At 49.4% G+C, this 22,537-nt stretch overlaps 1 protein-coding gene across 1 annotated transcript in view; it reads right to left on the bottom strand.

The window, feature by feature from the left end:
• LOC119951479 (sodium- and chloride-dependent neutral and basic amino acid transporter B(0+)-like) overlaps positions 1-22,537 on the bottom strand; it is a 160,468-nt gene that overhangs the window by 116,162 nt on the left and 21,769 nt on the right. The window contains exon 3 of the mRNA XM_038774689.1: positions 6,119-6,272. Within this exon, the coding sequence (XP_038630617.1) occupies positions 6,119-6,272 (154 nt within the window). The remainder of the gene's footprint in view (positions 1-6,118; positions 6,273-22,537) is intronic.

The raw sequence follows: 22,537 nt of genomic DNA, 5'->3' as shown, positions 1-22,537 counted from the left end.
CTGGCTTCAGCTCCCACACTGAAAACTAATCTAAAACACACCGTGCAGCAAACAGCCTCAAACGAAAGTAAAAAGCTGACAGACAGCCCAGCTCCACCCACACTCTGACATCACTGCAGTAATATGAGCAGCCAAACATTTCTCAAAGTGACATTCTCATGACAATTGGCTATTATCCAGTCCTCTGGGACATCACGTGAAGACAGTGAGGATCCAAAGATTTCTGTCAAGGCCTTAGCAATTTCCTCTCTTGCCTCCTTCAGTATTCTGGGGTAGATCCCATCAGGCCCTGGAGATTTATCTACCTTAATATTCTTCAAGATACCCAACACCTCATTTTTTTGGATCTCAATGTGACCAAACTACACACCCTTCGCCAGCCTCAACAACCACCAATTCCTTCTCTTTGGTGAATACTGATGCAAAGTATTCATTTAGTACTCACCCATTTCCTCTGGCTCCACACATAGATTCCCTCCCCTGTCCTTCAGTGGGCCAACCCTTTCCCTGGCTACCCTCTTGTTTTTTATGTACGTGTAAAAAGCCGTGGGATTTTCTTTAACTCTATTTGCCAATGGATTTGCGTAACCCCTTTTAGCCCTCCTGACTCCTTGCTTAAGTTCCTTCCTCCTTTCCTTATATTCCACACAGGCTTTGTCTGTTCCCAGCCTTCTCGCCCTGACAAATGCCTCCTTTTTCTTTTTGACGAGGCCTACAATATCTCTCGTTATCGAAAGTTCCCGAAATTTGCCATATTTATCCTTCTTCCTCATAGGAACATGCAGGTCCTGAATTCCTTTCAACTGGTATTTGAAAGCCTCCCACATGTCAGATGTTGATTTACCCTCAAACATCCGCCTCCAATCTAGGTTCTTCAGTTCCCACCTAATATTGTTATAATTAGCCTTCCCCCAATTTAGCACATTCACCCTGGGACCACTCTTATCCTTGTCCACCAGCACTTTAAAACTTACTGAATTGTGGTCACTGTTCTCGAAATGTTCCCCGACTGAAACTTCTACCACCTGGCCGGGCTCATTCCCCTATACCAGGTCCAGTACAGCCCCTTCCCTAGTTGGACTATCCACATCGTGTTTTAAGAAGCCCACCTGGATGCTCCTTACAAACTCTGCCCCATCCAAGCTCCTCGCACTAAGTGAGTCCCATTCAATATTGAGGAAGTTAAAGTCTCCCATCACAACAACCCTGTTGCTTTAACTCCTTTCCAAAATCTGTCCACCTATCTGCTTCTCTATCTCCCACTGGCTGTTGGGTAGCCTGTAGTAAACCCCCAACATTGTGACTGCACCCTTCTTATTCCTGATCTCTACCCATATAACCTCACTGCCCTCTGCAGTATAGTCCCACAGTACAGCTGTGATATTCTCCCTAACCAGTAGAGCAACTCCTCCACCCCTTTTACTCTCCCTCTATCAAGCCTGAAACATCTAAATCCTGGAACGTTTAGCTGCCAATCCTGTCCTTTCCTCAACCAGGTCTCTGTAATGGCAACGATATCACAGTTCCAAGTACTAACCCAAGCTCTAAGTTCATCTGCCTTGCCTGTTATACTTATTACATTAAAACATATGCACGTCAGGGCACCAATCCCGCTGTTTTCAGCAACATCTCCCTGTCTGCTCTTCCTCAGAGCCATACAGGCCCTATTCCCTTGTTCTCTCTCAATTTCTTCACCTTCTGACCTGTTGCTCCGGTACCCACCCCCCTGCCATACTATGCTAAGAGTCAAGCACATTGTGATGGATCTGGAGTGACACATGAGAAAGGCCTGGTAATCATGATTAAAGCAAAGAAACCAATAGTTGGGAATGTGTTCTCGTGATTGCATGTTCAAATAAACTCTTTTAAAATAGAAACTGTAGTAGAAACTGGCTGATTGGATTGGTGGAACTAGTCTTTTGGTATGTTGATAAGTCCAGCCACAGTGGAAACAGTTGTTTACCTATGGCGAGTTGGTAACAATGAAGGATAACATGTCAACAGTTAAAGTAAAGATGTTACAAGTTCAAAGCAGAAAATGGAGTGGGATTTCACAATTATATTCGAAAAGGTAAACTCATAAAATTGATGGAATTAAGAGTGGCTTCTGAGAAGGTTAGTGCAGGGTAGCATGGTGGTTAGCATAAATGCTTCACAGCTCCAGGGTCCCAGGTTCGATTACCGGCTGGGTCACTGTCTGTGTGGAGTCTGCATGTCCTCCCCGTGTGTGCGTGGGTTTCCTCCGGGTGCTCCGGTTTCCTCCCACAGTCCAAAGATGTGCGGGTTAGGTGGATTGGCCATGCTAAATTGCCCGTAGTGTCCTAAAAAGTAAGGTTAAGGGGGGGGGGGGGGGGTTGTTGGGTTGCGGGTATGGGGTGTTTGAGTGGGGTGATCATTACTCGGCACAACATCGAGGGCCGAAGGGCCTGTTCTGTGCTGTACTGTTCTATGTTCTATCAGGGAAGATCAAAAGGTAAAACATTCCATCCGGAGCAAGTTAACTGTTTTGAGACCACAATCCACAGAAGGAAGCTGTGACAACTTCCAAAAAGCTGTGCTGGGAGGAAATCTTGTTTGAGAAGCCAGTTGTTTCAACCTCAGTTGGAAACAAACCCAAAATATATAGGTGCCTGATGTAGTAACTATTGCTCTATTTTGTCAGAAGTTTTAAGACTGATGGGATGTGTTTTGGGGAGATATAACTCTGAAGTTAGAAAAAGTGAGATTTGGAACTGGGGAAATTTAAAGAAACTGTGCCTAGCCATTACGTTTTCACTGTATATTAATACATGTGACAATAATAAATCAAATCAAATCAAGGTAGTTAATTGCATTTATAGTTAACTTTCTTGTGTGTTTCATTGTTTAATAAAATTATTTTTTGTTTTAAAATCATCACAGATCAGTGGTTAGGAATCCTATGATGATTCGCTGACCCCCTGATGTCTCAAAGCCTGTGCACCATTTGCAAGGATTGGAAAAATATCCACCGGCCTGGATGAACGCAGCTCCAACAACACTCAACAAGCTTGATACAATCCAAGACCAAACAACCCGCTTGATCAGCACCACATAAAAAAAAGGACAAGGGGCTTGATCTTCCGACCTCATTACACTTGCGCTCAAACATAACGAGGCCGGAGAATAGCGGGAGAGGCCAAAATCAGCCTGCTCCCGTCGGTGAAACCAGGATCTTGCCGTAGCATGGCGAGAAACCAACGATCACAACTTAAGCTCCATTTCCATACAATTATCGGGAGCCACCCATCATCCAATGGCCTCCTCTCATTCACCGGCCTCCCCAGCAAGTGCCCATGCTAGCGCCTTTTGAAAAACATGAACCCGGTGGAAGTGCTTCTGAGGGGAGCCGAAGACGTGTGTTATCATCTTTGCTCACAGGCAAAGAGCCCGGAGATTCTGGGCTTGCTACTCCGGTGCTCAGTTGGGAATGGGGGACCCTCGGCTGGGGGTGGAGAAAGGGACCATCCGCAAGGGTGGGCCGCCATGGGAGGGTGGGGGGCCCTTGGGGGGCAACCGGGTGGCGCTGGGGGACAACCGCTCGTTGCACCATCATGCCAACCCCTGGATAATCAAGCCAACTCCAGTGATATGTCCACGGCCAGAGGGTGGGTGACTGTTACTGGGAGGGGGCCAGCGCCCAAGCCGGATGATGTTGTGAGTGGGTGTCCGGGGTACAGGGTCTGGGACCCGATGAGGGCGGCCTGCTGCTTCCTGTAGTACGTGGGGAGGGGATCCGGGTAGGGTGGGGGGGGGGGGGGGGAAGTCAGAGCTGGAATGGAGGGCTCCGATGTGGCAGCCACTGCTGTTTGTCGGTCTAACACCCTCTCCCAATACCTTACAGATACTGAACGCTATGGCAGAGATGTTGGACGCAGAGGTTTCCCTAGTGGTGCTGGTGCGTGGCGATGCAGCCAGACGCCGGAGGAGGCGGCAGCAGCAGCAGCGTCTGCAGATGCGCGTGGCAGTGTCCCACATGCCAGACCCTGCCCTACATTCCGAGGACCCAGCCACCCATCAGACCAGGGAGGGACCGTCCCACGATCGACCAGGGTGTATTGGCACTGCTGGTCATTCGAATAGACGACAGACAGGAGGTGTTGCAGGAGACTCCGCCTCAACAAGGAGATGGTGCAGCACCTATGCCAAATCCTCATGGACTTGGTACCATGTGGAGGAGGATACACGTTCCCAGTGCCCATCAAGGTCCCTGCAGCCCCGTGTACTGACTAAGTGTCTCCACTGGAAAAAGGAAGATATGTGTGCCGTGTCCTTTTAAATGGGTTGGTGTAATGCCCTCCTGTGGTAATGTCACCTCTGTGTGTGTCTTGAATGCCCATTTGTCATGTCCTATCTTACTGGCCTATTAGTTGAATGTCTGTGTGTCATGTCTCTGGTGCTCCCTCTAGTGTCTATCTAGTCTACGTGTATTTACATTAACCCCTTGTGTATTTACAGTGATGCATCTCACCACACTTGTGTCTGCATAAGTTTCCTCCGGATGCTCCGCTTTCCTCCCACAGTCCAAAGATCTGCAGGTTTGTTGGATTGGCCATGATAAAATTGACCCTCATTGTCCAGGGTTGTGCAGGTTATGTGGAGTTATGGGGTTACAGGATAGGGTGGAGGAGCTGGCCTAATTAGGGTGCTCTTTCAGGGGGTGGGTGCAGACTTGATGGTTTATTTTACGGTTCTATGGAAAACTTCTCCTCTTATCTCAATCCTAAATGATCAACGCCTTATCTTGAAACTCTGCTCCCCTGTTTGAGAATCCCAGTCAGTGGAAAAACCTCAGTATCTCTCCTTTTAAACTCATTCAGAATATTGTATGTTTCAGTGAGATCACCTCATTTTTCTAAACCATGATTGAATTGAATGACACAGAAAACTCAATGGACCAGAGTCCATTCATAATAAATCATGTTCTGAGTGACAGAAAGTTGTTTGAAGAAATCAGAAAACCTCAGCTGAGAATTAGAACCAATAAAAGTAATTAAGGGGATAAACCAGAGATAAGGATTGCTTTAAGCATATGATCTATACGACTGATTAGAAAGAAGAATTTTAACCTTCCAAGATTCTTGCATTCGTGAAAATTACTTTTAAAAATGCCTTTTGTTTAATTTGTAAATCTGGGGCAGCATGGCGGGGCAGTGGTTAGCACTACTACCTCACGGCCCTGGTTCATTCAAAGTTTGATCCTGGCCCTGGGGCACTGGCGTGTGGATTTTGCACATTCTCCCCATGTTTGCGTGGGTTTCGCCCCCACAACCCAAAGATGTGCAGAGTAGGTGAATTGGCCACGCTAAATTGCCCCTTAAAATTGTAAAGCTGGAGTATCTTGAAGCTTTTTGCTTTCACTTTTCAGTAACTCAAGGACAGTTTCAATGTACTCTCAAAAGTTTTCAATTTAATTTTGCGCAAATCTACCAAGTGAATTACTGAAAATAAAAAAAAGTGTTCTATATCCCTCTTCAACCCGACTGAGTAAAAGATGAGAGGACTTTTCATTTTGCAGACTGGGATCTTTAAAAACATGACTGCAGCAGTCATACACACACTTTTTTTTAACATTTACTGCAATAAATACATATGATTCACAATGGAAAGATGACGGAGCTGTTCAGGTCTGTGGAGTGCACATCCTGTTTCAGATGATAACTCCAGGATGCTTTTTGGTGGTGTGCTATAAAGGGTTAACAGCTGCAGTGCTAATAGTGTACATCATCAGTAATGTCAGAGCACATGTATCTGGAACATGAAAGAATAAAGTTCTATTGCAGTCCTGCTAAAGTACGTCTCTGTAACCAGTTTAATCAGTCAATAAATGATCACCAGCTCCCAATAGCATGGTTTGCAGCTCCTCTCGATTGGACAATGTGGTTATTTCTTACTGCCTTCAGAGCAGGGTAATATGAACCAGCTTGTCACATCCCAAGTAAAAAAATTAATTAAATATATGATAACTTTAGTTCATTATTCTCTAATTCTGCAATGTTCAAACTTGTATTATTTATCTTGTACATTGAATTTAATACTCATCATAAATCAAGGAATTTATTTCTGTTTTTCCTCCGCAGGTTATATTTTTCTACATCACCTCCTCCATTTCTGTAAGCCAGGTAAGGGAATCTCCAGATGTTGCCCAGACCCACAGCATAACCGATTACTGAGAGCAAGTAGTCTGTCTTCGAGGACCAGTTACCTCTCTCTACATTCTCGTCATTTTCATTCGCATGCCCATTTGTGACAGCCTGTGGAATGAGAGGAAACAGACAACTCAGAAATTAGACTTCCTCAGACTGGAACTCAAACAGAAAGTAGTTTCCACACAGTACAGAAACACTGGCCTGAATTTAATGCTTGTGGTTGACTGGTGGTACTGCAAGCAGCCTGTGGCTTCTGCCATGAATGTTGGAGCAATGTGATTTTATGCTGGTTAGCATAGTAGCACAGTGGTTAGCACCGTTGTTTCACAGCACTAGGGTCTCGGGTTCGATTCCCGCTTGGGTCACTGTCTGTGCAGAGTCTGCACGTTGTCCCCGTATCTGCTTGGGTTATCTTTCGGGTGCTCTGGTTTCCTCCCACAAGTCCCGAAAGATGTGCTGTTAGGTGAATGGGACATACTGAATTCTGCCTTGGTGTGGCTAGAGGATTTTCACATTAACTTCATTGCGGTGTTAATGTTAGCCTACTTGTGACAATAATAAAGATTATTATTATTGTTGTTATTAAGTGCCATCTGTGAGCGGTTTAGGTATTCCGGATCCAAATGGACTATCTTACTAACCTATATCAGGCTGAGCCACCAAAAGAGGGAACTTTATTTCTCTGTTTAGACTCCGAATAGTTCTCACGAGGGGAGGTTACTTTTTTGTGTCTCAAACAGTTAAACAGGATTTCAATTACTTTTTAATGGATGACGCTTGAATATGACTAAACCCTACCTCTGTCGGTCGTGGATCATTGTCATTTAAGACTTCCTAAAAGAGTGTCTGGGATCTAAATCTTATTGAGTAAGACTGCACAGTTTAATTTCTAATAGTACTTTTTTACAAGATGCTCTCAATTGATACGTACAGAATCGCAGAGTTAAAAATATAAGTTGATTAACAGTCCTTTGTTATCGGTTAAAAATATAAACAGTCCTTTTGCTATCTACTAACAAACTAACTTCTCGAAGTGAAGGATATGCCTAAACATGGAAAATCCTAAGGTATCTCATATCAATTTCCAGTACATTTCTAAGAAGTTGAATAGAAACATACTTATAAAAACTACGCTGGTCTTTGTTTGACGGAGCAAGCAGAGGAACAGAATTTTGACTGCACTCTAGCAGCAGAGAGTGAGTGCTGATTCTGCCAATACATAATTCTTTCTATTCAGTGAATGGCATTTCCTGAGTCTTATTTCCCCTACTGGGCAATTTCCTATAACCAAATGGCCAAGTTTGTGGCTTATCAACAATAATGTGATTTAATGATCTTAGTGTCTGCTTGAATGTCAGGTGTCTAAGATATATGGTCGATAGGGAGTTTTTTGAGACTCATTTCTACCTCTGTCTATTTTCAATATGTCAAGATTCTTAAATATATATGTCCACGTCACCATTATTCCAAATGGCATTATCTTAAATGTCAAAGTTTGAAATGAAATGAAAATCACTATTGTCACAAGTAGGCTTCAAATGAAGTTACTGTGAAAAGCCCCTAGTCTCCACATTCCGACGCCTGTTCAGGGAGGCTGGTACGGGAATTCAACCTGGCCTTCCTGGGTCTGCTTTCAAAGCCAGCGATTTAGCCCTGTGCTAAACAGCCTCTACGTTTATATGTCTAAGAATGACATTTGTTTAGTTTATTTTAATTGCTATCTCTAATATACCTTCCCACACTCTTGTTTATGGTTATAATTGCAGGAAGATAACTTGAAGAATTTATGGCTGTCAATTCAAGGATCTTCCTTATCTCTGCATTTGTCTGGGATGGCTTAATGATCCGAGGAGTCAGCTAAAGTCATTGCAGCTGGTACTGACTTTTGAAATACTTTTCTGCTGAAGTGGTTTTATTCCACTTTGAATTAAAACACTGATATTCATTTCTGCTGCTTATACATGTCCTTATTCTAAACCAAATTCTACGGACAGTGTGATCTTCATCACACACCAGCGCAAAATGTGCCCAGATGTTGGTGTATAGGTTCCAGCGGGGGCCAGAACGTGGTGAGCACCAGATGGAATGGTGTCCTCAATGGGGTATAAACTGAGCCCAAGCAACTCCCTAAAGGCTGCCAGGGGTTGGGGAGGGGCCTAACGGAGCAGTAGATAAGAGACTGGAAATTCTGGCACAAGTGATGATCTCTGCACTGGGTGGGCATGGGTGGCAGGAGGCCAATGCTGGTGGACACTCTGCCCCACAATTCTCAGGTGCTGCACACCCTAGTGGAGGCAGTGAGTGCTCAGCATGATGAAATACCCAAGCTGCAGGAGGGCAGGATGAGGCCACTCCACCAGCTGAAAAAGCCTCGACGGAGGTGCCTGTCCAGGTGAGCGAGCATGTGATGCACTGCAGCTGCATCCAGTGCCAGAAATAGAACAAAAAAGAACAAAGAAAATTACAGCACAGGTACAGGCCCTTCGGCCCTCCCAGCCTGCGCCGATCCAGATCCTGGTTAAATGACCCTCTGTGCTCCATAAGGGTGACTAAATATCGCAGGAAACTGAGTATAGATGTCTTGGAGGGTGGCCACTATTCATAATGCTCAGTGATATCAGATGCATTGTGCCAAATGACACATGTGTCTGTGCCTGCCAAGTGTGAGAGATGTTGCTGCTCACCTTGCGTATTTAGAAGGGTGAGGAGTGACAATAAAGATATTGACCATGAAGCATCCATGGATCAAAATGATAACAGCAAACAGCGAGAAATGGAAATAAGGGAATCAACACGGAAGGACACTTGCATACCTCCCTCCCTAAATGGAATGAAAAGTCAGGGCATAAATGCTTCATTATGCAAGATATAAATCACAAACACATTTCCATTCATCCATCCCCATTATACAAGTTCAATTCCCAGTCCCTATATTGGTAATTAGTCAGCGCTTAAACCCATGACAAAGCATCCACTACCACAGTATCCTTTCTGTCAATATAAACAATTTTAACAGAGAACTGTTGTAATAATAAACTCCAATGGAATAAAACTCCAATGGAATAATCTTGCTTTCCGGATTTTAAACTTTTCTACAAACACAGGGGCAGCAGGGTAGCATGGTGGTTAGCATAAATGCTTCACAGCTCCAGGGTCCCAGGTTCGATTACCGGCTGGGTCACTGTGTGGAGTCTGCACGTCCTCCCCATGTGTGCGTGGGTTTCCTCCGGGTGCTCCGGTTTCCTCCCACAGTCCAAAGATGTGCGGGTTAGGTGGATTGGCCATGCTAAATTGCCCGTAGTGTCCTAATAAAAGTAAGGTTAAGGGGGGGGTTGTTGGGTTACGGGTATAGGGTGGATATGTGGGTTTGAGTAGGGTGATCATGGCTCGGCACAACATTGAGGGCCGAAGGGCCTGTTCTGTGCTGTACTGTTCTATGTTCTATGTTCTACATGCGGATTATAGTCCGTATAAACTAAGCTTTGTTTATTGTCATGCCAGACATATACTTCAAAGTGCTAAATGGCGAATTATGAGGCTAAAGCTTGCTTTTCAATGATTGAATACTTTCTTTGGCACAGACCTAGCTTTTTTGAAAAATATCCCACTGGACTTTCAATTCCTGCATCATCGTGTAGTAGCACTGCCCCTACCCCTCAGGTCATTGGCATCTGTGATAATTTTACATGGTCTGGAAAAGTTTGAGGTGGCCAACACCAGTTCATTAATTAAGATGGCCACTGAGTTCTTGCTTGTTTCCGCAAAATATACAACATGCACTGTCTCTAAATAAGACGGTTTCCGTGGTTTTAATTGAGATGCATGTGGCTTTAATGGGTCAGAGTTTCTTATATCTATATCAAGATTAGGTCACATAGTGCACACTGGTGTTCTCCCACAAATCTGTCTGTAATCTTTCAGTATCTTTGTCAGATCTTCTCTCTATTTTTCTTCTATTGATAGGAATTCCTTCTAATATCTTCAACCAATGACTTGTCTTAAGTTACAGCACAGAAGGAGGCCATTTGGCCCATCGTGTCCAGTCCAGCCTGAGGACAGCCAGGTGCACTTTCAAATCCCACCTTCCTGCACCCTGTCCTTACAGCATGTAAGGTACAGATCCAGGTACTTTATAAAGAGATTAGCATCTCTGCCTTCACCACCAACTCGGGCAGTGAATTCGAGACTCCAACTACCCTCTGAGCAAATAAGGTTTTCCTCATCCCACCTCTACACCTTCTGCCACTTGTCTTGAATCCGTGTCCCCTGGTTCTCCAATTATCCACCAAGGGAATTCTGTCCACTCTATCTCTTCCCTTCATAAGTTTTTACACCTCAATTAAGTCATCCCTCAGGCTTCTTTGTTCCAAGGAAAATTACCCCAACCTATCTACTCTTTCCTCGTAGCTACATATTTCTAGTCCTGGCAACATTCTTGTAAACCTCCTCAGCTCTCTCTCCAGGGCAATTATGTCCTCACTCTCATCTTTAAAAATTAATGACAACATGCTTCACTTTGTCAGGTTTTTGACTGTCCAAATTGGAGAGAGAGCCTCCTGAATGAGTTTCTCCTGCACGTCTGTCTCGTTCTATCCCTTGTGTAATGCAGACAGTCTTTTCTGATTGTCTAATAAATGTTTATTAAAATTTCGAGGATCTTCTGCAGCCAAAATATAAGTAGTATTGTCAATGCTGAGGGAAATATTTGATTCATTTTTAGTCAATACACAATTTCCAACCCCTCCAGCTTTACATTCTCTTCCTTCACATGGTTATTTTCAGCAACAAGTAAAGTTGAGAGTTCAATCTTTGCAGAGTTGGTTGACTCTATATGTACCATTACTTCCTTTACCGCTTTTACTTCTATATTGGAATCTTTGTAATCACGGCTTTTAACTCCATTTAGTAATACGGATTTAAACAATTTGTGCTTTCCATATTTATACTGTTCATCTTTACTTTCAGATATACCAAGGTAAAGCCTGTAGCTCGGAGTCTCCATGGCGGATGTGTTGAATTGAGGAGACATTGTTCCTTTAAATGGTGGTGGCCTGCAATTACTTTTCACATCATTATCAGAATCAGAGGATGGCACATTATTGGTTCCATGAGCTTGCTGTTTTTGGTTAACAGATGTGGGGTGAAATTCTCTGTGGACCGACGTGACGCCCATTTCCGGCGGGGAAAAGCGGTGCGGATGACTCCGGCGTCCGAGCCTTCTTTTAAGCCGGCAATCTCCGTTCCCGAAGGGGCCAGCAGCGGACTGACGCGATACGCGTCAGTTTCACCAGCTGCGGAAGTGGCGAGTCCCGGCGTTGTTTGGGGGGGGGGGAGGAGAGAGAGACCCGGCGTTGTTTGGGGGGGGGAGGAGAGAGAGACCCGGCGTTGTTGGGGGGCGGGGGAGGAGAGAGAGACCCGCCGTTGTTTGGGGGGGGGGGAGGAGAGAGAGACCCGGCGTTGTTTGGGGGGGGGAAGAGAGAGACCCGGCGTTGGGGGGAGGGAGAGGGGGAGAGGGAGGGGGGGAGAGGGGGAGAGGGAGGGAGGGGGGCGGTTGCGGCGTTGAGTTGAGAGGAGGGGGGGGGAGGGGGTTACGGCGTTGAGCTGAGAGGAGGGAGGGAGGGGGTTACCTGCGTTGAGAGGAGAGGGGGGAGGGGGTTACGGCGTTGAGTTGAGAGGAGGGAGGGAGGGGGTTGCGACGTTGAGTTGAGAGGAGAGGAAAGGGGGGGTTACCTGCGTTGAGAGGAGGGGGGGGTACCGGCGTTGAGAGAGAGGGGGGCGGCGTTGGAGGGGGGTAGGGGTGGTGGGGAGGGGGGTAGGGGTAGTGGGGAGGGGGGGGAGGGGGGAGGGGGGTAGGGGCATTGGAGGGGATAGGGGTGGTGAGGGGGTAGGGGTGGTGAGGGGGGTAGGAGCGTTGGAGGGGGTAGGGGTGGTGAGGGGGGTTGGGGTAGGAGGCAGCGGCGTGCAGGGGGGGGCGATGGATGGCCGGTGCCAACGCACAGTCGCCCCCTCTGCACGCCGCTGCCCCCTACCCCAACCCCCCCTCACCACCCCTACCCCCTCCAATGCCCCTACCCCCCTCACCACCCCTACCCCCCTCACCACCCCTACCCCCTCACCACCCCTACCCCCTTCAATGCCCCTCCCCCCTAAGCCCCTCCCTCCCTCCCCCTCCCCACCACCCCTACCCCCCTCCCCACCACCACTACCCCCCTCCAACGCCGCCCCCCTCTCTCTCAACGCCGGTACCCCCCCTCTCAACGCCGCAACACCCCCTCAACGCCGGTACCCCCCTCTCAACGCCGCACCCCCCCACTAACGCCGCACCCCCCCACTAACGCCGCACCCCCCCCCCCACTAACGGAGGAAGGAAGGGGGGGAAGAGGAAGGAGGGAGGGAGGAGGAAGGAAGGGGGGGGAGGAGGAAGGAAGGGGGGAGGAGGAAGGAAGGAGGGGAGGAGGAAGGAAGGAGGGGAGGAGGAAGGAAGGGGGGGAGGAGGAGAGAGGGGGGGTGTGTGGGTACCGGCCTTCAGAGGGAGGGGGGTGTGTACCGGTCTTCAGAGGGAGGGGGGGGTACCGGCCTTCAGAGGGAGGGGGGAGGGGGGTGTGGGTACCGGCGTTGAGAGGGGGGGGTGTCCCTGCGTTGAGGGGGGGGACCCGGTGTTGAGAGGGTGGGGGGTTGCGGCGTTGAGGGTGGGGGGTTGCGGCGATGAGGGGGGGGTTGCTAGGGGGGGTTGCGGCATTGAGAGGGTGGGGGGTTGCGGCGTTGAGAGGGTGGGGGGTTGCGGCGTTGAGAGTGTGGGGGGTTGCGGCGTTGAGGGTGGGGGGTTGCGGCGTTGAGGGTGGGGGGTTGCGGCGATGAGGGGGGGTTGCGAGGGGGGGTTGCGGCATTGAGAGGGTGGGGGGTTGCGGCGTTGAGAGGGTGGGGGGTTGCGGCGTTGAGAGGGTGGGGGGTTGCGGCGTTGAGGGTGGGGGGTTGTGGCGATGAGGGGGGTTGCGGTGTTGCGAGAGATGGGGCGGCGTTGGAGGGGGGTAGGGGTGGTGAGGGGGGTAGGGGCGTTGGAGGGAGGTAGGGGTGGTGAGGGGGGTAGGGGCGTTGGAGGGAGGTAGGGGTGGTGAGGGGGTAGGGGTGTTGGAGGGAGGTAGGGGTGGTGAGGGGGGTGGTTGGGGTAGGGGGCAGCGGCGTGCAGAGGGGGGTGACGGTGCGTTGGCCCCGGGCATCCGTCGCCCCCCCCTGCACGCCGCTGCCCCCAACCCCCCCCACCACCCCTACCCCCTCCAACGCCCCTACCCCCACCGCACCTACCCCCATCCTCACCACCCCTACCCCCTCCCCACCACCCCTACCCCCCTCCCCACCATCCCTACCCCCCTCCCCACCACCCCTAACCCCACCACCCCTACCCCCCTCCAACGGCGCAACCCCCCCCCCCCCCCCCCCCCCCCCCCCCCGGACACTGAACGGCGTCAACCATCTTCAATGGTTGACGCTGTTTTAAAGCTACTCTGTTTTTCGCCGACGTGACCCCTGGCCACGTCGGCGGGACTTCGGCCCATACGGGCCGGAGATTTGGTGAAAGAAAAAAATAATAAAATCCCGCCGGCGCCAGCTGTTTTCAGAGGCTGCCGGCGGGATTTGCACAACGCCGGTTTTTGGCCGGTCGGAGAATTAAAAACCCGGCGGGAGCGGGATTAACGCCGCTGCTGGCCGATTCTCCGACCCTGCGTGGGGTCGGAGAATTTCGCCCGTGGTTGCAGAATCACTGAATTGTGAGATAAATTAGTCAATAAGATATTCAATTGAAAGTTCATTACCTCCTTTTCCTCATCCACCTTCCTTTTCATTTTCACACGGAATTAATCACTAATCATTAACCGTGTTTGCTATTTGCTTCCTTTTCCTTGAATAGGCACAGTGGACCTTTAAGAGGATGTGGGTTAATCAACCATTTGCCATCCTCCTTAATAGCTGATGCCATGCTAGTACGTATATTTTCCTTCAAGACACGCATACTCTTTGAAAAAATTGTATGTAAAGTGGAAGACAATAGTTTTATTGCAAGAGGCTGAAACATGTTACTTTTGGAAAAGTCCAGTTCCCTTTCTTCTTCCAATTTGCTGTTTTCTTTCCTAGCTTTGATTTAATTTGTCACATGTACCGAAGTACAGTGAAAGGTATTTTTCTGCGGCCACGGGAACGTACACTGAGTAGACAAAAAAAGAATACATCGACAAATGTACATCGACAAACAGTGATTGGTTACAGTGCAGAACAAGGGGCCAAACAAAGCAAATACATGAGCAAGAGCAGCATTGTGCATTATGAATAGTGTTCTTACAGGGAACGATCAGTCCGAGGGAGAGTCGTTGAGGAGTCTAGTAGCTGTGGGGAAGAAGCTGTTCCTATGTTTGCATGTGCGGGTCTTCAGACTTCTGTATCTTCAGTCTGTTGGAAGGGTCTGGAAGAAGGCGAAGCCTGGGTGGGAGGGGTCGCTTATAATGCCGTCTGTCTTCCTGAGGCGCGGGAGGTGTAGACAGAATCAATGTGAAGGTGGCAAACTTGTGTGATACGTTGGGCTGAGTTCACCACACTCTGCAGTTTCTTGCGATCTTGGACCGAGCAGTTGCTCATCTAAGCAGTGATGCAGCCAGATAGGATGCTCTCTATGGCACATCTGTAGAAGTTTGGAATAATGACTTGCCATCTGTTCAAGATCAGTTAGTGACAGGCCTGTTCAGTAACAGTTATTTAATATTTATTCATAATCAGAATCCAAATCAGATTTAGGACTCTCTTTTGAATGTTCATCACTGTTATCACTATTAGATTTCAGACTTTTTCTTAGAGGTTTACAGAATCTGTTTTTCTACCAGATTTTTTATCTTTAATAGACTTCTGTGAGGAATCATTCTCGTGGAGATAATTTAATCAGTATCAGCACAATGAGATTCACCACCATTGTCATTTGATATGTGACCAAGCAGGCCAGCAGCACGGTTCGATTCCCGTACCAGCCTCCCCGGACAGGCGCCGGAATGTGGCGACTCGGGGCTTTTCACAGTAACTTCATTGAAGCCTACTCGTGACAATAAGCGATTTTCATTTTTCATTTCATAAATGTCTTTCAACATATCTTCCTCGGAGTCATTTAATATCCAATTAATTTTTCTAATTTCCACCTGCCCTGTCATTGGTTTTTCATGTGGTATCCGCAAATACTTCCTTCGGACCCTCTGTCATTATGGACGAACCTACAATCTTCAATCCTGCCAAATCAGTCCCCAAAACTGTCTACTTTATCCACTGGTAACTCCTTAATCACTCTGATAACTATTGGACTTGACTCTAAATCACACTCATGTACTTTACACAACAGAACTGGGATAAAATCTCTACTGATCTCCTTCACTTCCCCTGCTCGACTTAAAGATATATGTCCATTAAGCATCCATGGATCAAAATTATAATTGCAAAAATAAACAAATGGGATATAAGGTAATCAACAGGAAGTGCCCTTACAACTCGCTCCCATAAAGGGGCACACTGCCACAGATGTGAGGACCTGTCTGAAGAGACCACCAGTGATCAGCTTGGCACAACTGTGTTCAGTTGACTGGGACACTCAGACAGATCCTCCACTGATTCCTGGAAAGATCCAGATGCCAAATAATTGAGCGACACTGTGACCACCAGAGCCACGGGCATTGGGTGTCCACCCACACAGCAGGAGGCCAATCATCTGGAATTTGATGGCACAGTGTCTCTGGAGCAGCTAAGCCTGCTACAGTACTGGACCTCAGAGGTGTGGAGGTGGCTGGATAACTGCCTATGCACTTTGACAGCAGGATAGTGGCATGTTCTGTGGGCCCGTCCTCCTTGATTCCCTGCTGGTCCTGCACGCCCCGTGCCTGCACCTCTCCTCCCACAGATCTCTCCCTGCAACATTACCTGTGGAGATCTGGCCTCTTTACCCTTCTGCTCCACTCTTCCTCCTCGGAGGGGGTCCCCCAGCCGAGTACAAACTACCTAGGTGCTGAAATGCAGTTGGCACTGTCCCCTGCACCGAAAGCAATGGGTAGAAATGCTCCAAAAGAATTGGCAAAACAAACAAGTCCTCAGAACAAAGCTGTGTTGTTATATTACTTTGAGTAACCTAAGCTGCTACTTGGTGCAGGCTTTGCTGAAGGATGCTCCAGACTCTGAGGTAAGTTGAACGTATTTATTGAATGATTAACAAGGCTCCTAAATTAGTTCTACACTATTAATCTGAGTCTAGTAACTCAGTATACTCTACTAACTATATGAGCTTGCTCTAGACCACGTGCTAGGTTGTGACGGTGCTGTTAACTACCCACGTCTTGCTCTCTAGGTTTCTGCCGGTGGAAGAGGCAAGGCCTGTGTGCCTTGTCCTTTTTATAGTGGTCGTGTGGTGGCCCATTGTGGTAATGCCATCTCTGAGTGTCCTGATTACCCTTTGGTTGTGTCCTGTTCTGATGACCCATTGGTTGCGTGTCTGCATATCATCATATCTTCCCCCCCCCTTATTTTGTTTGCAGATACACATGTATATATGCCTATCTAATGTGGCCACGGGAGCTATAGCTGACAGTGTTAAAGAAAACAACCTGATACGCATGACTGGTATATGCAGTGGACATAAAAAAAAACAAATGTTCATAAGTCCAGTCTCTGGGGTCTCCGTCTGATCCTTGATGACCGCTGGAGAGATGGCGGAGGGGATACCGGTGTCTTGATGGGAGTTACGACCGGTGGACTTGTGGTTTGTGGTGTCTTGATGTGGCACTTCAATAGGTGGAAGTGGAGGGGGAATTGGAGATGGGCGTATGATTTTCCGAAGCGCCCTTCGATTTCTTCGAACAATGGTGCCGTCAGACAATTGAGCTCATAGGATCTGGGCGTTGCCTGCCGAACTATGACAGCCGGGGCAGACCACTCACCACCAGGTGTCTTGATCCAGACAGTGTCTGCTGGGGATAGCATGTCCAGATCAGTGGCATGCGCGTCATAGTTCTGTTTCTGGCTGTTGCGAAGCTGTTGCATCTTTTGTAGTACCGGTAGATGATCTGGGTTCGGCAGATCCCTGTTCATCAGCAGTTGAGCTGGTGACATACCAGTTGATAAGGGAGTCGCCCGGTACGGCAGTGGTGCAAGGTGTATGTGGGAAGCGGAGTCCAAGGCTTTGTGGATAAGTTGCTTTATGATGTGCACCACTTTTTCGATTTTGCCTTTGGACGGCGGGTACTGTGGACTGGATGTAACGTGTTTGAAGTTGCAGCTCTTAGCAAACGTGGTCCATTCTCAACTGTGGAAACTCGGACCATTGTCGCTCATGACGGTATTCGGGATGCCATGCCACGAGAACATCTCTTTGCCCGCTTTGATGATGGTCCTTGAGGTGAGGTCGGACAGCTTCAGCACCTCGGGATAGTTTGACAAGTAATAAATGAGTAGGATGTAGTCGCGACCATTTGCGTGGAATAGGTCAATGCCGACCTTGGACCATGGAGAGGTTTCCAGGTCGTGTTGTTGGAGCCTCCCCTTGCTCTGTGCTGGTTGGAACCTCTGACAGGTCTCACAGTCCAGGACCATGTCCGTGATGTCCTGGTTGATACCTTGAACTGAATCAATCTGAGTCTAGCACAGGACAAGGATGCATTTACCCTTTTCAAGGCTTTTCCCCACAGTTCAGTTTCCAGCTCCCCTCCCAACTCCTCTTCCCACTTCCTCTTCACCTCTCTGATAGGGGGCCTTTCCCACTCCCTGTATATGTCCGAAACCTTCCCACCTCCAACCCCTGTTTTTGACAGCACTTTATCCTGTAGTCCCCTCGGGGGGTGGTGAGAAAAGCTTGGGAGCTGTCTCCGTACAAAGTCCTGCACTTGAAGATATCGAAACCCATTCCCTCCCGGAAAGTGAAGCTCCTCCTCTAATGTCTCCAAGGTTGGGAAGCCCTCCTGAATGAATAGGTCCCCAAACCTCTCAATCCCTGCCCGCTGCCATACCTGAAAGCCCTCATCCAGCTCCCCCGGGACATACCGGTGATTGGCACAGATCGGTGACCACACTGACGCCCCCTCCAGTCTAATAAGCTGCCTCCATTGCCCCCACACCCTCAGGGCTGCCACCACCACAGAACCTGTGGAGTACCGAGCCGGCGAGAATGGCAGGGGTGCCGTCAGTAAGGCCTCCAGACCCGTACCTTTGCAGGATGCTGCCTCCATCTGCTCCCAGACTGACCCCTTCCCCACTACCCAGTTCCTGAAAATCGCCCAAATTCTCCTTATACCTCCATGATTTCGGTCATCCTCCCCCCCCCCCCTCCCGCCCTCTCCACCGAGTCCATGATATAGCAAATCGTCTGCATAGAAAGAGACTCTGTGCTCCGTCCCTCCTCTCACTATTGCCTTTCAGGTATTCGCTGGATTCTGTATTGTATTCTGCCAAACTCCTCAACCTAACCTACAACAAGGAGAAGTGCGTGTTCGGCAGGAACCGATTAGCCATCTGATGTGATCATCAATTCACACGACACGTAGTTGGAAGTGAACAGTGGTTTTAATGATCTTACAACGAAGCCTGCCTGCGCGACGCGATGAACTGGCAGGCAGGCTCAGACTGCCAAGCTTTATACTTCTGGTTAGTGGGAGGAGCCATGGGCGGAGCTATGGGCAGAGCCAAGGGTGGAGCCCAGTACAAGCTCCCCATCTCCCCCTAGGGGCAGAGCCGCACAACTGCTCGTATACCGAGCTTACACAGACACAGTACATCATATATGATAACAGTGTGAATTACACGGACTGTGATTCACCACGCCATCCTCGGCTATGTGGTTCAAAATGGAGTTCCAGGGCCTGACCCCGATCGCTTGCGCCCCCTCATGGAACTCCCCCTTCCCCACTGCCCCAAGACCCTCAAACGATGTCTGGGGTTCTTCTCATACTATGCCCAGTGGGTCCCTAACTATGCGGACAAGGTCCCGCCCACTCATTCACTCCACTGTTTTCCCACTGATGGCCGAGTCTCACCAAGCCTTCAACCATATCAAGGCCGACATCGCCAAAGCTGCGATGCACACGGTCGACGAGACGCTCCCCTTCCAAGTCGAGAGCGATGCAGCAGATGTACCTCTGGCCGCCACCCTCAACCAGGCAGGCAGGCACGTGGCATTCTTTTCACGCATCCTCCATGCCTCAGAAATTTTGCACTCCTCCGTCGAGAAGGAGGCCCAAGCCATAGTAGAAGCTGTGCAGCATTGGAGGTATTAACTGGCCGGCAGGAGATTCACTCTCCTCACTGACCACGGTCGGTTGCTTTCATGTTCAACAACACACAGCGGGGCAAGATCAAAAATGCTAAGATCTTGTGGTGGAAGATCGAGTTCTCCACCTACAATTACGAGATTTTATATTGCCCCGGTAAGCTCAACGAGCAGCCAGATGCCTTATCCCGAGGTACATGTGCAAGCGCACAAGTGGACCGACTCCGGACCCTGATGACAATCTCTGTCACCCAGGGGTCACCTTTTTTTTCACTTCATAAAGGCCCGCAATCTGCCCTACTCCATCAAGGAAGTCAGGGCGATCACCAGAGACTGCCAGGTCTGCGCGGAGTGTAAACCGCACTTCTACCGGCCAGACCGGTGAAGGCCTCCAGCCCCTTTGAACGCCTCAGCGTGGATTTTAAAGGGCCCTCCCCTCCACCGACCGAAACACGGGCCCATGCCCCGATATGACGTCCGCCGCCGTCATCAAAGCCCTCAACACCATCTTCGCTCGGTTCGGTTTCCCCGCCTACGTCCACAGCGACCAGGGATCCTCATTTTTGAGCGATGAGCTGCACCAGTACCTGCTCATCAGGGGCATTGCCTCGAGCAGGAGGACCAGCTACTACCCCCAGGGAAACGGGCAGGTGGAGCGGGAGAATGGGACATCCAGCTAGCCATACGGTCCAGAAATCTCCTGGCCTCCCGCTGGCAGGAGGTCTTCTCTGACGCCCTTCACTCCATTCGGTCGCTCCTTTGCACTGCGACTAATTAAACTCCCCATGATCGTCTCTTTGCCTTCCCCAGGAAGTCCAACGTGGCTGGCAGCTCCAGAGCCTGTTCTCCTCCGCAAGCACGTGCGGATCCACAAAGCGGACCCATTGGTTGTGAGGGTACAGCAACTTCACTCCTGCAGTATGCCTACGTGGCGTACCCCGACTGCCGCCAAGATACAGCCTCCTTCAGCAACCTGGCGCCAGCCGGGTCCCCACATACCCCCACCCTCCCTCCCCAACTGTGCACCCCACCACAACTCCTGCTCCAGGATGATCTGTCCTTCCCTTGGTCCCACCCAGGGATGAAGATGAGGTCGACACGCTCCTGGAGTCACCAACGACCGAACCGACACCTGCATCGCCACCGGGACTGCGGCGCTCGCAACGGCGGATCAAGGCGCTCAATTGTCTGAATTTTCAAACTTTTCTTAAAATGTTAAACAAACACCTGCATGTAAATAGTCTTCCACTACCCCTGCTGGACTCTTTTTTAACAGGGGGTGAATGTGGTAGTCACCACCGTTGTATTGTATATATCGTATATGAGGTGTATTACAGTAAGGCTCCTGTACTGCAGGTACAGGGGTAGAGCCCTGCCTGCTGGCTCCACCCAGTAGACGGAGTATAAATGTGTGGGCTCCCCGAGCTGCAGCCATTTTGGCAGCAGCTGCGGGAGGCTACACATCTCTGCATAATGAAGCCTCGATTACACTCTACTCTCGTCTCGTCGTAATTGATAGTACATCACCCCCTCAAATCCTTTATTTTCCCTATTTCACTCGCTGCCACTTGTTTCCTCAGCTGATGTGCCAGCATTCTGCTAGCTTTCTCCCCATGTTCATATATTGCCCCTTTTTCCCTCCTCAGCTGACCCTCCGCCTTTCCTCGGGAAAGGAGCCCAAACTCCATTTGAAGTCTGACGCTCCTTCAGGAACTCCTCATTTGGAGACTCCGTGTATCTCCTGTCCACCTGTAAGATTTCACCTACCAACCTGTCCAGCTCCGACCGCTCAGTTGTGTCCCTGTGGGCTTGAATCAAAACGCATTCCCCTCTAATGACTGGTTTCAGTGCCTCCCAGATCACCCCAGCTGCAGCCTCTCCCATGTAATTGATCTTTATGTACCCCTGAATGGCTTCTCTCACTTGCTCACAAGTCTCCTTATCTGTTAACAGCCCTGTATCTAGTCTCCACTGTGGGCGCTGAGGAGGCAGCAATGTACTCCTTTCATTTCACTTCCACAAAGAGCGAGAAAGGAGCCAGGAGTTTACAGAATGCAGCTGACTGGGAGCAGAGTCGGAGGGCGGAGGTCCAGTTGGTCCACAGGGCAGCTATATTCTGTAAAGTAAAAGGAGATGGAGGCTAGGGCAGTTGCATGCTCCTCCTGTAGGATGTGGGTGGTGAGGGATACCACCAGTGTCCCCGTTGACTATACCTGCGGGAAGTGCACCCAACTCCAGCTCCTCAGAGACCGTGTGAGGGAATTGGAGCTCGAGCTGGATGAACTTCGGATCATCCGGGAGGCAGAGGGGGTTATCGAGAAGAGTTAGAGGGAGGTAGTCACACCCAAGGTACTGGACAAGAGTAGCTGGGTTACAGTCAGGGGAGAGAAAACTAACAGGCAGACAGTGCAGGGATCCCTCGTGGCCGTTCCCCTTCAAAACAAGTATATCGTTTTGGATTGCTGTTGGGCGGGATGACCTACCGGGGTAAGGCCCTAGCGGCCAGGTATCTGGCACTGAGTCTGGCTCTGGGGCTCAGGAGGGAAGGGGGGAGCATAGAAAAGCAATAGTAATAGGAGATTCAATGGTTAGGGGAATAGATAGGAAATTCTGTGGTCGCGAGCGAGACTCCCAGAAGGCATGTTGCCTCCCGGGTGCCAGGGCCAGGGATGTCTCGGATCGTGTCTTCAGGATCCTGAAGGGGGAGGGTGAGCAGCCAGAAGTCGTGGTGCACATTGGTACCAACGACGTAGGTAGGAAAAGGGGTGTGGAGGTAATAAACAAGTTTAGGGAGTTACGCTGGAAGTTAAAGGCCAGGACAGACAGAGTTGTCATCTCTGGTTTGTTGCTGGTGCCACGTGATAGCGAAGTTAGGAATAGGGAGATAATGCAGTTGAACACGTGGCTGCAGGAATGGTGTTGGAGGGAGGGTATCAGGTATTTGGATAATTGGAGTGCATTCTGGGGAAGGTGGGACCTGTACAAGCAGGATGGATTGCATCTGAACCAGAGAGGCACCAACATCCTGGGAGGGAGGTTTTCTAGTAGTCTTCGAGAGGGTTTAAACTAATTTGGCTGGGGAATGGGAACCGGA

This window comes from Scyliorhinus canicula, chromosome 17, assembly GCF_902713615.1.
Source record: "Scyliorhinus canicula chromosome 17, sScyCan1.1, whole genome shotgun sequence".
NCBI lineage: Eukaryota > Metazoa > Chordata > Chondrichthyes > Carcharhiniformes > Scyliorhinidae > Scyliorhinus > Scyliorhinus canicula.
The sequence above is the reverse complement of the archived record's forward strand: the minus strand, read 5'-3'. Positions and strand labels throughout refer to the sequence as shown.